General features: G+C 40.7%; 1 protein-coding gene across 1 annotated transcript in view; it reads right to left on the bottom strand.

Annotated features, from left to right (window-relative positions):
- Positions 1-291: 291 nt before the first annotated feature.
- The window catches only part of LOC309973313 (cytochrome P450 3A28-like), a 41,762-nt gene continuing 26,150 nt past the window's right edge, over positions 292-15,903 (bottom strand). Inside the window, exons 10-13 of the mRNA XM_082857490.1 lie at positions 13,770-13,930; positions 11,068-11,294; positions 3,400-3,562; positions 292-834 (exon numbers count right to left, since the gene is read on the bottom strand). Coding sequence (XP_082713616.1) covers positions 739-834; positions 3,400-3,562; positions 11,068-11,294; positions 13,770-13,930 — 647 coding nt within the window. The 3' untranslated portion in view covers positions 292-738. The remainder of the gene's footprint in view (positions 835-3,399; positions 3,563-11,067; positions 11,295-13,769; positions 13,931-15,903) is intronic.

Below are 15,903 nucleotides of genomic sequence, written 5' to 3'. Positions count from 1 at the left end.
ACCAAAACTAAATAAATAAATTAATTAATTAATTAATTTTAAAAAAGAAACAAAACATATGTGCTCCAAAAAAGGTAGATTTAAACTATAAAGGTAGATTTAAAAGGCAGATTTCTAAGCACTGGGAAAAGTCACAGTCAGTGAACTCTTACCTACTTAATATGTCAACCTGGAGTTTTTAAAAGGCCCCACCCACCAGGGATTGTGATGGTCAAAAGCATTTAGTCCCTGAGTCTCTCTGATTCTGCTGTATACATTCCCCCTAATGTGCACAAAGGCATCAGATTATACTTTTGTAAAGAGATGTTTATTGACTTGCTCAATGTAATATTTAATTTAGAATATTCAAAATAAAATCTGTGACATAAATGTCACTACTTCAGTCACCACAATCATTCTTATTTTCATTAGAGTTTGTTGAGAAATTTTCATTCTGATCAGTGCTCAGGAGGAGTAGATGGTACTAACTACCATCAGGAAGTGGATGGAGATGGTCCTAGGAGAGCCCATGAAGTTGAGTATCCGGCACTTACTTGTCACCTCCTTTAATGACGCAATATATAACACTCCACACAGACAACGAGAAAGCTAAATGATTGGGCAGAATACCTAATCGTCCATCAAGGGCAGTAGGTGAAGCCTATCTTCATTTAATAGTTTTATCACAAAGTAAGTAAAGTCTCAGGTGTTCCTGGATACAGCTTCCTTGAAGATCAAAGCCCATGTCCTTCGAGAAAGTCAGGCTCCACTTACGGTCGCATCTCTTGACACAACCTTTAGAACAACAGGTTTTTCCAACTGCGTAAGTCCTACAGTGAACAATTTCAGGGGGATCTGCAACATTTAAACAAACACATGAGAACCGATTAATGGAGTCCCACCAACAAAAAAAAGCAAAGTAGACGAGATACATTATGGACAATAATGCTTTACAAACATGTAAAAGCCACTTTTAGCATCATGTATATTTGATTTTTTTAAACTACCGATTCAGTATGTTTGATAGATAGAGGGACAGATATAGGGACAGCCAGGATGTCTATATTTTCTTGATTGAATGTTAATAGTTTGTGTCTTCAGAGAATTGGTCTATTTAACGTATATTATAAAACATATGGGAATACAGTTGTTCACGGTGTTCCCTTTTCATGTCCTATCAGAATTTAACTTCCATTTTTATTGCAATATAGTTGACTTACAGCAGTGCATAAATTTAAGGTGTACAGCAAAATGATTTGACGTACATATATCACAAAATTATTACCACAGTTTTGTTAACATTCATCATCCCATATAGATAGGAAAGGAAAAAAATAAATATTATTTTCCCTTTGTGAGAACTCTTAGGACCTACTCTCTTATACCATACAGAAATATTAACAATAGTCATCATGTTTTGCACTATAGCCCTAGTACTTATTTATAACTGGAAGTTTGTACCTTTTGCACACCTTCATTCAATTTTCCCTACCTATCTTTGATTCTTTATATTTATTCTATAAGCTGTGTTAAGAGGGATGGTGAAAGAATTCATCCATCATTCATTCAGCAAAATATCTATTGAGCACCTATTCTGTACCAGGCTTGATACAAAATCAGGTTGGCCTGTGTTCTTTATTGATTTAAATTTTAAGCAAAAATACTGAGTTTTAAAAACATAACAGATTCTTAGGCATTATGGCAAATTTCTCGGAAAAGGATATAGAGGTAATTTTGTGTATGTTGGAACTTACAAGGTAATCCTGAATAGGTATTACAATTTTAATTGTAAGCACATTCCTCAACTTCTAAAGCGTCCAATCACCTCTCCCAGTAGAATCCACCCAGTTTCATGATGGGAAGAGGTCGTTGTGAAGCATTATGTCTGTTTCTTAACACCTCCTGGCTCCAAGTGTAGTGCAAATGGTGAACTTCTGATGACCACAGTGTTTGTTCCAGTACTTTTAGCCCTTTTCTCACCTTTAGCCCCTTTCAGAGTTGGGGGAACCAACAGTGACCTTCTAATCTCAGTTGACTGAAGGGCAAGCAAATTGTCGTGGAGGGAGAAGCCCCAGCCTGTGGATGCCTGGGTGGAGCTTCAGGGAGCATCTGCCCTTCCCAGGTGTGCCAGAGGCCCCATTCCTCTCAGGGCTGAGTCCCCTGTCTGTACACACCTACAGTACGGACACACAGACTCCCACAAGTAAAATGGAAACCGTCTCTATCCTCCTCTTCCCTGAGAAAGCCTACCCAAGGGGAGGAGCTGCTGGTTAAATGTGTGACTCCTAGAAATAAGCCTTATTACAGGGCCGTGCTTGAGATGAATGAACAATGGCAACTGTTCTTTGTGCTCCTCAGAGGAGAGATTCCAGATCTTTCTATACATGTAACACTTTGTATTTTAAAATTTCATATGACATACATATATTTCCCCTGCAGACAAATAGACACACACACACTAAGCATGTACTTACATGTCATTTTTTTTACATTTTAAAAGTTCAAACTGAACATAATTTGTGTTCCAGAACTCTAACTCAACTGAAAGTCACTCTGCAAGCATTTACCGGATGACTTGGGAGCATTGGGAGTTTACTAAAGAAATAAAATGAGGAGCTAGAGTTAAGGGTATTCTTAGGGGCAAAGAAAACATAAGAACCAAACTGGATGGTTCCACGGCAAAGTGTTAAGTTAGGTGGTAGGATCCGTGATGCCAGCCTGTGGTAACTGATAACAGAGCAGAGGAGAGAGTGGGCTTTGGACTGGGTGGGGAAGGCTTCATGGAGGGGCTTGGGATTGAACTAGAACTTGAAGGGGGAAGAATAGAATGGGGGTGGGGAAGAGCACACATAGAGTTATTATTAGAATGTAAAGGGAGCCCATCTTGATGGCAGCAGGACCCCTGGAAGGTGAGGGGGCTGTGGGAGTCCTTCACATCTGGCAGAAATGCTTTCCATCAGGGGTTCTCACTGTGGCTGCACAGGAGGATCAGTGGGGCCGCTTTGAATGCCACACTCCAGATGAATTATTTTAGAAAGTCTGAGATGACTTAGGCATCAGGGCTTTTTTAAAGCTCCCCATCAATTTCATTATACAAGCAGAGGCTGAGAACCACTGCCAGGAGAGCTTCTGTAAGTTCCGGTGGAGAAGAGCATCACTGAAGAGCCATGACTTTTTAGTGTGTGCTCTCGTGACTGTGCACACACTTCCCTTCATTCCAGTGGACTTGAATGTGGGCCACAGACTTAGCCCTCCCTGGATATTGACAATTAAAGATTTCAGATGGCTCCAAACAGATTCTCTGGCTAACAGAATAAATTATTCTTTGAACTGATAACATGCTTAGATATATAGAGACCCATCAGTTAAAAAAAAGAACTCCCAATAAAATGTTATTCATGCAGAAAATTAACTACTGACCTGTGTTTCTTTACAAGGTTTGAAGGAGAAGTGCTGCAGGATTCTGACGAGAGCAAGTTTCATGTTCATGATAGCAAATCTCATGCCAATGCAGTTTCGGGGTCCAATTCCAAAAGGCATGTATGTATAAGGATTTATGCTCTCCTTGTTCTTCTTACTGAACCTGTAACCATAAAAGTAGATGAAACAAGTTAATGAAACAGAAAAACCACAAGAGCTCCAGACCTGAGGTTTAAACTTAACTCTTGGACCAGTAGCATAAGAGATACCTGTGTGGTCTAGTCATTGAATCCAGCTGTGGTTATTTTGTGTGACAATGGATCCTTCCCATTCCCCTGACTCTACAGGAGCTTTCAGTCCTGTTGAGGAGGTGAGATAAATGCTGTTTAAAGAAAATTTATCTTTAAACACTAAAATTACATTCAGGGTGGTGAGATGTTCACATTCTGAATCGCAGTTAGGAAATGAGACTGGCTGAAGGAAACATGGGTTCCCATCTCCACGCACACTTATGTTGGTCACATGCTCATGGGGGAAGGAAGCTGGAGAAACGTCTCTGAGTATTTAAATTGTTATTTTTCAATTGTTTTCCTCTCCTTTCCCTTCCAGTTCCCTTGTGTCATTCTCTGGCTCTCTGTCTTTCTCTCCCCCACACAGGGGATGCTTAGGTCAGAATATGTACATGGGCATATGACTACTCCAGAGTGATCACTGACATCCTTGTCTATCTGTTCCACTAGCCATGAATTCCTTGATGGTTAGACCTCTGTTCTATTCAAATTTGACTCCTCGATATTTGAATATGTCAAGGAAAAAATGTATATTTGGGGAAAGTGATAATGGCGTTGCAGTTATGTATATTTTAAAGAGGCCCTATTTTGCAAAACATTTTGTAAGATTTACAGACAATGTGACTTAAAATAAGATGGAGAAGGGCAGCAGTGGCATGTGGATGGGACAGAGACATGGGCTGACGGTTGTTAAGCAGGGAATGTGCACATACAGGTACACTGAAAGCATTTCAGGTGGCTCCACCCCCGTTTCTCGCGCTTCAGCTAGGCCCACGCTTTCAGTGCATCACCTCAGGGAGCACTCGCCTAGTGAAGAAGCTCAGGGTAAGGCAGGACTGAGAGCAAGTTGAAGCCGGGAAGGAGACCCCAAAGAGGCCATAGCTGCAGGAGGCCAGGGTCTGGGCCGCCGTTGGCCTTCCCCGAGGGCTTCGACCGGGCCCTTCAGGCCGCCCGCCTAACAGACCCCACCCTGCCTCACTGACCCAGTTGCCCTCTTGCCAGAATGAGCTGAAGTCTGAAAATTGCTCAGCAGGACCAGGCATAGCACGGGACTCTTCTCTTGTGGTTTCACTTGCCAGTGACCACTATCTTGATAATTCCGTGTGGCTAACAGGGTCTTGGTGCTCCGGCCAGGTGTCAGGCCTGTGCCTCTGAGGTGGGAGGGCCGAGTTCAGGACACTGGTCCACCAGAGACCTCCCGGTTCCACGTAATATCAAATGGTGAAAGCTCTCCCAGAGATCTCCATCTCAATGCTAAGACCCAGCTCCACTCAACGACCAGCAAGCTACAGCACTGGACACCCTATGCCAAACAACTAGCAAGACAGGAACACAACCCCACCCATTAGCAGAGAGGCTGCCTAAAATCATAATAAGGTCACAGACACCCCAAAACACACCACCAGATGCAGTCCTGCTCACCAGAAAGACAAGATCCAGCCTCATCCACCAGAACACAGGCACTAGTCCCCTCCACCAGGAAGCCTACACAACCCACAGAACCAACCTTAGCCACTGGGGGTAGACACCAAAAACAATGGGAACTATGAACCTGCAGCCTGCAAAAGGGGACTCCAAACACAGTAAGATAAGCAAAATGAGAAGACAGAGAAACACACAGTAGATGAAGGAGCAAGGCAAAAACCCACCAGACCAAACAAATGAAGAGGAAATAGGCAGTCTACCTGAAAAATAATTCGAGTAATGACAGTAAAGACGATACAAAATCTTGGAAATAGAATGGAGAAAATACAAGAAATGTTTAACAAGGACCTGGAAGACCTAAAGAGCAAACAAACAATGATGAACAACACAATAAATGAAATTAAAAATTCTCTAGAAGGAATCAATAGCAGAATAACTGAGGCAGAAGAACGGATAAGTGACCTGGAAGATAAAATAGTGGAAATAACTACTGCAGAGCAGAATAAAGAAAAAAGAATGAAAAGAATTGAGGACAGTCTCAGAGACCTCTGGGACAACATTAAACACACCAACATTCGAATTATAGGGGTCCCAGAAGAAGAAGAGAAAAAGAAAGGGACTGAGAAAATATTTGAAGAGATTATAGTTGAAAACTTCCCTAATATGGGAAAGGAAATACTTAATCAAGTCCAGGAAGCGCAGAGAGTCCCATATAGGATAAATCCAAGGAGAAACACGCCAAGACATAAATTAATCAAACTATCAAATATTAAATACAAAGAAAAAATATTAAAAGCAGGAAGGGAAACACAACAAATAACATACAAGGGAATCCCCATAAGGTTAACAGTTGATCTTTCAGCAGAAACTCTACAAACCAGAAGGGAGTGGCAGACATATTTAAAGTGATGAAAGGGAAAAACCTACAACCAAGATTACTCTACCCAGCAAGGATCTCATTCACATTCGATGGAGAAATTAAAAGCTTTACAGACAAGCAAAAGCTAAGAGAATTCAGCACCACAAAACCAGCTTTACAACAAATGCTAAAGGAACTTCTCCAGGCAGGAAACACAAGAGAAGGAAAAGACCTACAATAACAAACCCAAAACAATTAAGAAAATGGTAATAGGAACATACATATTGATAATTACCTTAAATGTAAATGGATTAAATGCTCCCACCAAAAGACACAGACTGGCTGAATGGATACAAAAACAAGAACCATATATATGCTGTCTACAAGGGACCCATTTCAGACCTAGGGACACATACAGACTGAAAGTGAGGGGATGGAAAAAGATATTCCATGGAAATGGAAATCAAAAGAAAGCTGGAGTAGCAATTCTCACATTAGACAAAATAGACTTTAAAATAAAGACTATAATAAGAGACAAAGAAGGACACTACACAATGATCAAGGGATCAATCCAAGAGGAAGATATAACAATTGTAAATATTTATGCACCCAACATAGGAGCACCTCAATACATAAGGCAAATGCTAACAGCCATAAAAGGGATAATCGACAGTAACACAATCAGAGTAGGGGACTCTAACACCCACTTTTACCAATGGACAGATCATCCAAAATGAAAATAAACAAGCTTTAAATGATACATTAAACAAGACGGACTGAATTGATATTTATAGGACATTCCATCCAAAAACAACAGAATACACATTCTTCTCAAGTGCTCATGGAACATTCTCCAGGATAGATCATATCTTGGGTCACAAATCAAGCCTTGGTAAATTTAAGAAAATTGAAATTGTATCAAGTATCTTTTCTGACCACAACACTATGAGACTATATATCAACTACAGGAAAAAAATCTGTAAAAAATACAAACACATGGAGGCTAAACAATACACTACTTAATAACCAAGAGATCACAGAAGAAATCAAAGAGGAAATCAAAAAATACCTAGAAACAAATGAAAATGAAAACATGACGACCCAAAACCTATGGGATGCAGCAAAAGCAGTTCTAAGAGGGAAGTTTACAGCTATACAAGCCTACCTCAAGAAACAAGAAAAATCTCAAATAAACAACCTAATCTTACACCTAAAGCAATTAGAGAAAGAAGAACAAAAAAACCCCAAAGTTAGCAGAAGGAAAGAAATCATAAAGATCAGATCAGAAATAAATGAAAAAGAGCTGAAGGAAACAATAGCAAAGAGCAATAAAACTAAAAGCTGGGGCTTCCCTGGTGGCGCAGTGGTTGAGAATCTGCCTGCTAATACAGGGGACACGGGTTCGAGCCCTGGTCTGGGAGGATATCATATGCCGCGGAGCAGCTAGGCCCGTGAGCCACAACTACTGAGCCTGCGCGTCTGGAGCCTACGCTCCGCAACAAGAGAGGCCGCAATAGTGAGAGGCCCATGCACCGCGATGAAGAGTGGTCCACGCTTGCCACAACTAGAGAAAGCCCTCGCACAGAAACGAAGACCCAACACAGCAAAAATAAACAAATAAATTACTAAAAAAAACCCTCCTACCCCCAACATCTTCTTTAAAAAAAAAAACAACAAACTAAAAGCTGGTTCTTTGAGAAGATAAACAAAATTGATAAACCATTAGCCAGACTCATCAAGAAAAAAAGGGAGAAGACTCAAATCAATAGAATTAGAAATGAAAAAGGAGAAGTAACAACTGACAGTGCAGAAATACAAAGGATCATGAGAGATTACTACAAGCAACTCTATGCCAATAAAATGGACAACCTGGAAGAAATGGACAAATTCTTAGAAAAGCACAACTTTCCGAGACTGAACCAGGAAGAAATAGAAAATATAAACATACCAATCACAAGCACTGACTGTGATTAAAAATCTTCCAACAAACAAAAGCCCAGGACCAGATGGCTTCACAGGTGAATTCTATCAAACATTTAGAGAAGAGCTAACACCTATCCTTCTCAAACTCTTCCAAAATATAGCGGGGGGGGGGGGTTCACTCCCAAACTCATTCTACAAGGCCACCATCACCCTGATACCAAAACCAGACAAAGAGGTCACAAAGAAAGAAAACTATAGGCCAATATCACTGATGCACATAGATGCAAAAATGCTCAACAAAATACTAGCAAACAGAATCCAACAGCACATTAAAAAGATCATACATCATGATCAAGTGGGGTTTATCTCAGGGATGCAAGGATTCTTCAGTATATGCAAATCAATCAATGTGATACACCATATTAACAAATTGAAGGATAAAAACCATATGATCATCTCAATAGATGCAGAAAAAGCTTTTGACAAAATTCAACATCCATTTATGATAAAAACCCTCCAGAAGGTAGGCATAGAGGGAACTTACCTCAACATAATCAAGGCCATACATGACAAACCCACAGCCAACATCATTCTCAATGGTGAAAAACTGAAACCATTTCCACTAAGATCAGGAACAAGACAAGGTTGCCACTCTCACCACTATTATTCAACATAGTTTTCAAAGTTTTAGCCACAGCAATCAGAGAAGAAAAAGAAATAAAAAGAGTCCAAATCGGAAAAGAAGAAGTAAAGCTGTCACCATTTGCAGATGACATGATACTATACATAGACAATCCTAAAGACTTTATCAGAAAACTACTAGAGCTAATCAATGAATCTGGTAAAGTAGCAGGATACAAAATTAATGAACAGAAATCTCTTGCATTCCTATACACTGATGATGAAAAATCTGAAAGAGAAATTAAGGAAACACTCTGTTTACCATTGCAACAAAAAGAATAAAATACCTAGGAATAAACCTACCTAAGGAGACAAAAGACCTGTATGCAGAAAACTATAAGACACTGATGAAAGAAATTAAAGATGATACAAACAGATGGAGAGGTATACCATGTTCTTGGATTAGTAGAATCAACATTGTGAAAATGACTATACTACCCAAAGCAATCTACAGATTCAATGCAATCCCTATCAAACTACCAATGGCATTCTTCACAGAACTAGAACAAAAATTTTCACAATTTGTATGGAAATACAAAAGACCCCAAATAGCCAAAGCAATCTTGAGAATGAAAAACGGAGCTGGAAGAATCAGGCTGCCTGACTTCAGACTATACTACAAAGCTACAGTAATCAAGTCAGTATGGTACTGGCACAAAAACAGAAATATAGATCAATGGAACAGGATAGAAAGCCCAGAGATAAACCCACGCACCTATGGTCAACTAATCTATGACAAAGGAGGCAAGGATATACAATGGAGAAAAGACAGCCTCTTCAATAGGTGGTGCTGGGAAAACTGGACAGCTACATGTAAAAGAATGAAATTAGAACACTCCCGAACACCATACACAAAAATAAATCAACCTAGGGCAGGACAGGAATAAAGACGCATATGTAGAGAATGGGCCTGAGGACACGGGGACGGGGAAGGGTAAGCTGGGACAAAGTGAGAGAGTGGCATGGACTTATACATACTACCAAATGTAAAATAGATAGCTAGTGGGAAGCAGCCGCATAGCACAGGGAGATCAGCTCGGTGCCTTGTGACCACCTAGAGGGGTGGGATAGGGAGGGTGGGAGGGAGATGCAAGAGGGAGGAGATATGGGGATATGTGTGTACGTAGAGCTGATTCACTTTGTTATAAAACAGAAACTAACATACGATTATAAAGCAATTATACTCCAATAAAGATGTTAAAATTTTTTTTAAATAAAGTATTTAATAGGCTTGTGCCTATAGAATATTCCTGTGTACGTGTCAAATCACACATACTTGTGAATATTTTTAAAATTCTCCATAATGGGCTTTTTTCCTAACCTTTGGATTTCTCACTGGCTGGCCCAGTCCCTCACCCACAGGTGAGCATTTATTCTCTGCTTGATGACTGAACGAATCAAAGGGAAGTACAGTGAGTGGTCCAGGTTCGTGAAGCTGCAGGACAGGGAGCTACTGAGCTTGGAGGAACTGCAGAGGTTCCCTGGCCCAGAAAACAGAGGACTTGGTCCACTCTGACTCTTCTGTCAATAAGTGCTATGTGTCACCATTGTGCTAGCACTCGGGACTCCATGGCAAACAAAACAACTCTTGGCCATCAGGGAGCTGATAAGGTGTAATAAAGGTCTAGATCTCAGCTACTGGCCTAAAAAGTTCATTCCAAATTTTGCTTACCATACACTAAATGGGAGAGCATTAACTCTTTCCAGGGTCCAATCTGTGCCCAAACCAGCTCTTGGCTGTGAATTCCCAGAAGAGGATGCTCAAGACCCATCCAAGGAGGAAATCTCAGACATGTAGAGAACAGATGACTTCACTTTGGAAAGTCATCAAATACTGAGGTAGAAGGGACCTGACCCAGGTGTGCAGCCACAGACAGAACCAGGGCACCTGTGTGCACCTCGGTCCTCAGTGAGGCTGCCTGAACCACCAGGGATGAGACCTCTAGGTCCCAGCCTGCACTCTCACAATAATGCTAGAGGAAATGTAGCCAATGTTTAAAAATATGGAATGTGGGAACATGGGGTGAACTCAGAGAGCTAAGAGAGAACAGAGAGAAAGGCTTAAAGGGAATAAAAAGACAATGGTTAGGTAAATTATGGCATATGCATACAAACATACACATAGAATGTTGTTCATACTTTACTGTTAAATAAAGAAGTTCAAAACCAAATAAAGTATAATACCATCCTGTTTTTAAAATCTATATATGCATAGAAAAATGTCCATCAGGACATACATGACATTATCAATGAGGCCTATCTTAAGGTATTAGGAATGTAGACAGCTATAATTTTCTTTTTCTAGTCTATACTTTGTATAATTTTGACTCACATAATGAACACCCTTAAACAGAAAAATCTTCCAACAATAAAAAGATATACAAATAAATTATTGCATGATCACCCACTTGCCAACTATAACAAGAGTTGTCAAAATATGCAAGCACCAAAAAGGATCAGGGTGGGTGTCCTTTCCTCAGGGTCTTGTACCTTTCAGGACGGAACTCCTCAGGCTCTGGCCAGAGCTCTGGGTCATTGTGAAGAACGAAGAGTGGCACCACCACTGTTGTCCCTTTGGCAATGAGCACTCCATTGACTTCCACATCCTTCTTACAGATCCTCTCAATTCTACCAGCAATTGGGAATATTCTGAGAGTTTCATTCAACACCATGTCAAGATACTCCATCTGTACCAGAGCCTCATAGGTGGGAGGCGCCTGGGAAGAGAAAACGAGATTTTGATAAATTAAGATTTCGGATCAAACTTCAACTCCATCTGTGTAGTCCTACTGAAATGTTAGGAGCTCCGGGGAATAATTTAAATTGGTAGAGGACCTTAGCATTTATTTTAATATCTATTTTAATATTTAATATTTAATAACATTTTAATATCTATCGTGTGCTTTGACCTGCCCAGTGGCCACAGAGGTGTGTAGAGTAGTTATGACTATGGGCAATGTTAGGACAATGCCCTAAACAGGGCCTGAAATCCCGCACATTATCATCTAGTGTATTTTCTTTCTCATGAGAACAAACGTGACCAATAGACTATGACCCTTAGTCTCAAGTGAAATAGGCCAAAGTCACTGTTTCCTTTTGAAAGTGAGGCCACACATCTGTACCAAGGAAAGAAATGTATAAAAGAGCAAATCCCCTGTTCAACATAAAGGTTTTTAGTTGAAAACTCCTGACTGCTAATGCTTTTCATTATACATATAAAGTTTGGAATCACTATATTATATGAAAACTCTATAAATAATTTGGGGAGAAACGAGTTCCTTTCTAAACCAAATACAAAAACAAAGAGCAAGATTGGGTGCTACAAGGAACACAATTTCAGATCCAGGGAAAGTTACAAGAGGATGAGAACCCTACTCTCAGCCACAGCCTCTGTTGCTGGAACAGTCTCCTATTGTCCCTTCAGGGGTGACTGTTAAGCTCTGAAGGTCTAAACAAACCACTCCAGCCCCAGAGGCCAGCTCTCCTCACACCACAAAGAATTCCACTTTTGGTAGAGATCTGAGACCAGTGGGGGTGACACGTGGCTGTCACGTGGGGTTATATTTAAGGGGCAACATTGTAGAGGGTAAGAGTTGGCTCAGGAGACAGACACCCTGGCACATAGGTTGGCGTTTTCACCACTAGGTACACGACTAGTATGTGAAAGTACTTCATCTCTCTGTCGCTCAGGTTTCTGAAACGTCACATGGAGATAATTAGAGTTGACACTTCATAGGCTTGTGTGGCAGACACACTCACTGCTCACCCAGTATCCACGTAGTCCCTGTATTTCCCAGCCCACTTGAAGTTACAGGAAACCAGCTTTGCCAATGGGCTGTGAACTGAGGCGATTATGTCAGTTTGGGGACAAATCATTTGAAAAGCCAGTGAGCAACGCTGGAGTCCCTTATTCCCCAGACAACAGGAAGTCCTCATGTTCCAGATAAGGCAGCTACAGGAAGGTGGAGCCTCTTCGCCTGTATCCCCGAGTAACGCTGTGGAGCAGAGCTGCCCTCTCCCATCCTCCACTAACAATCCATGTTGGTCATGTAGATGTGGGTTAGAAGTAAACCTCTGCTCTGTAAAGCCACTGAGATTTGAGGGCTAACCTGTTACTGAGGCATAACCTAGCTTCTCCTGACTTATACAGAATCTTATGAAGGTTAGATTCATTTATAACTAGAAAGTACTTAGATAGACATATATCGTAAGAAGCAAATGTTAGCCAATAGTGTTGTTATTATAAGTATTATTATAAAAAGGGGAGGACACAATGCTTTAGCTAGCCTGTCTCTTAGTGACCTTTTCACCTTATTGCATCAAAAGAATCCCAATATGAGATTTACCAGAGAAGACAGATCATCTCTAACTTAGGTAGGCACTACAGTCTATCCTTATCTTGTATTTGAAGGACTCAGGATTCTGAACGGTGATAAAACTTGTCTAAAAGCACAGCCAGGACTCAAACTCACGTCCTCTGTTTCCTACTTTAAGCCCTTTGCTGTTATAAGGCTCCTCCTAGTCTGCAGTGTACCCAGGGCGGTAGACTGAATTAATGGTCCCAGTTCTCCAGTCCTTCCTGGGTCCATGCCCTTTGTCACCTAACCCAGTGGTGCCTCCCATTCTGACTCAGGTTGGCCAGGTGACTCATTCTGAACCAGTGGAAAGTTGGCTAAGTGTGGTGCTTGCACAAATTTGAAAGTCACCCACATGATTGGGCTTCCTGCTCGTGCCATCTGCCATTGCCCTGAGAAGCAGACATGTGGAATATGAGACACATGTGGAGCACGTGTGGAGCTGAGTCACCCTAACTGCATAGCCAAGGCCAGCCTACATCAGCCAACACCCAGAACCAAGGAAGTCCAGCCATATCAACAGATAACTAACTATGCAGACACTGGAGCAATAAATGCTTACTGTTAGATGCCACTGAGGTACTGTGATTTTTACATGGCATACTGTAATGTATGATATGCCAGTGCCAGCATTTTTTCCACAGTACCTATATTCCTGTGTGTACCACACATAACCTATGTTTTCCCCTCTGTTTTGTACTCTTTAGATCCTTCCTAAATAGCACAGGTTAAAGATTTGAGGCTCATGCTTTCTGCAAATATATTCTAAGAAGTGATGAGGAGGCATTCTTGCTAAGGCTTCACCTTCCCCCTCTCTCTCCAGGTATCATCACTCACCTTATCGGGGAAAGTTGCATCAACCTCCTCCTGCAGCTTTTGTTGGACGTCAGGGTGAGTGGCCAATTCATATATAACGAAGGAAAGACAACTGCTAGTGGTCTCGTAGCCAGCAAAAATAAAGATGATACTTTGGGCCATGAGTTCTACGTCAGACAGAGCTAAAAGGAGAGGAGAGACATTTTAGATAAACCACATCAGTATAAAACATCACAGCTTAGATGATGAGAAATCCAAATGAGACTGCCAAATCCCTAGCGGGAAAATGTAAAAGCAATTGAAAATTAAGCTGGTAGTGCTTTGTGTTCTCATGTCTTCCTTAAAGAGCCAGAAAAAAGCAAGAATTGTCTGAATCCAGCTTTCCCCAGTGCCTATACTCTCCTCAGCCCCTGCTGCTGACTACGCCACCTCCCTCACGGCACAGCTGGGTAATTTCAAGAGATGGCAATTTTGTCTAACTTACACAGTACTATTAGTATGTCCCTTGGAGAATCCTACAAGTGCTTTAGCTGTAATTAATATGGGGTAACATTCTCTTCCAGAATAATTTAAATTATTCTAGCTAAAGTAAAACTTGATTCTTTGGCAGATTTTACAAGACTAAGGCTATATTGTAGGGAAAATGAAGTTATCTTTTATCTAAACATGTTTGTGGGAACTTAAGAGAACAATATAAGGCTGTTTCTACTCAAAGTGTGTTGATGGACCTCGAGCATCACGAACATCTGGGAACTTATGAGAAATTCAGAGTCTTCAATCCTAAACTAGAACTACAGAATCAGAACTTTCACGATATGTGATGACTTGCGAGCAAAACCTGGCCTGAGAAGCATGGATTATACATTTGACAGGCATCAGGCAATGGAAGACCTGGGGCATAAGTCTTCTCTGGGGGATCTCAGATATGTACAGAAACTACAGAGATTGACTAAAAGCTAAAAGAGCTGTGATTGACCCTAGTCTAATCAATGGCATTAAAGTAGAAGGAAGAATGTGTCCCTAGAAGGGTACTAGTCAGCACGCAACATAGAAAAATAGGGTCCAGGGAGTGGAATTAGCAATGCTTATTCAATCATGGCCTGAATGTCATCTTCTCAGTACACGCCCCCTCTCTTTGCTCTCCTTTAGCCTCACTAAACAGCCCATGTAATTATAAATAGGTCTCTCTTTTTCTTTTCTCCCAAGAGACCAAGCGTGATCAGGCTCTTATCTATTTGATGGGACTGAAGTAGGACCTTTAGTTACTCAGAGCACTCAGATCAATGTTGTACCTGCCCCAACCAAGCAATTCACACACACACACACACACACACATACACACAAACAATACAAAATAAGTGTGAAAAAGATCTACACATAGTTTTAGATATATTTATAGTGGTGTGCTGGCGTCAGCTCGTCCCTGCTCAAGAACAATTTTTTTAAAATTCAAGAATTTTGTGAGATGGTTGTCAAACCATTCATAGCTTGAAATTAACCACATGGGAGTATTCATGTCATGGAATAAACTAAAGATCAGGGCCTTCTTGTTTGAAAGAACAAGACTGTTTATATCACTGTTTATGGGTGATACAGAAATCCTTATGTTCATCAGTCTTGTAGAAATATATTTGATGTTCTTAACTTTGTCCATTGAGAGGATCTAGAAGCAAAGAAACCCTAGTAGCAATGAGCATTCCTAAGATCCCAGATTTTGATTTCTAAATACCATTTCTCACTAAAGGGAACCAGAGTTCCTTGGGAAAAAATGGCTGATTCCAGGGCTACTCAGGGGAAATAAAAGAGAAACCTGGACTGTCTTACATCAGAAAGTGAGGAAGTTCCCAAAAAATGATAGATTAAAGAATACTGGATAATCTGTGTGCTGTGCTGGTGGATATAGCTCATTATAAATTTGTTAAAAACCCATGGAATGTACAAAACCAAGAATGAACCCTAAGGTCAACTATAGACATTGGGTGATAATAATGTATTAATGTACGTTCATTGATTGTAACAAGTGCACAACTCTGGTATCATCTTTTGATAGTGGGGAAGCTGTGTGTAGTTGCGGTAGGATGTATATACTGGAAATCTCTGTACTTTCCACTCAATTTCGCTGTGAACCTAGCTGCTCTAAAAAATAGTCCATTAA

Source organism: Leucopleurus acutus (genome assembly GCF_964270905.1).
Source record: "Leucopleurus acutus genome assembly, chromosome: 16".
Lineage (NCBI taxonomy): Eukaryota > Metazoa > Chordata > Mammalia > Artiodactyla > Delphinidae > Leucopleurus > Leucopleurus acutus.
Note: the sequence above shows the minus strand (reverse complement) of the source record. Positions and strands in the feature narration are given on the sequence as shown.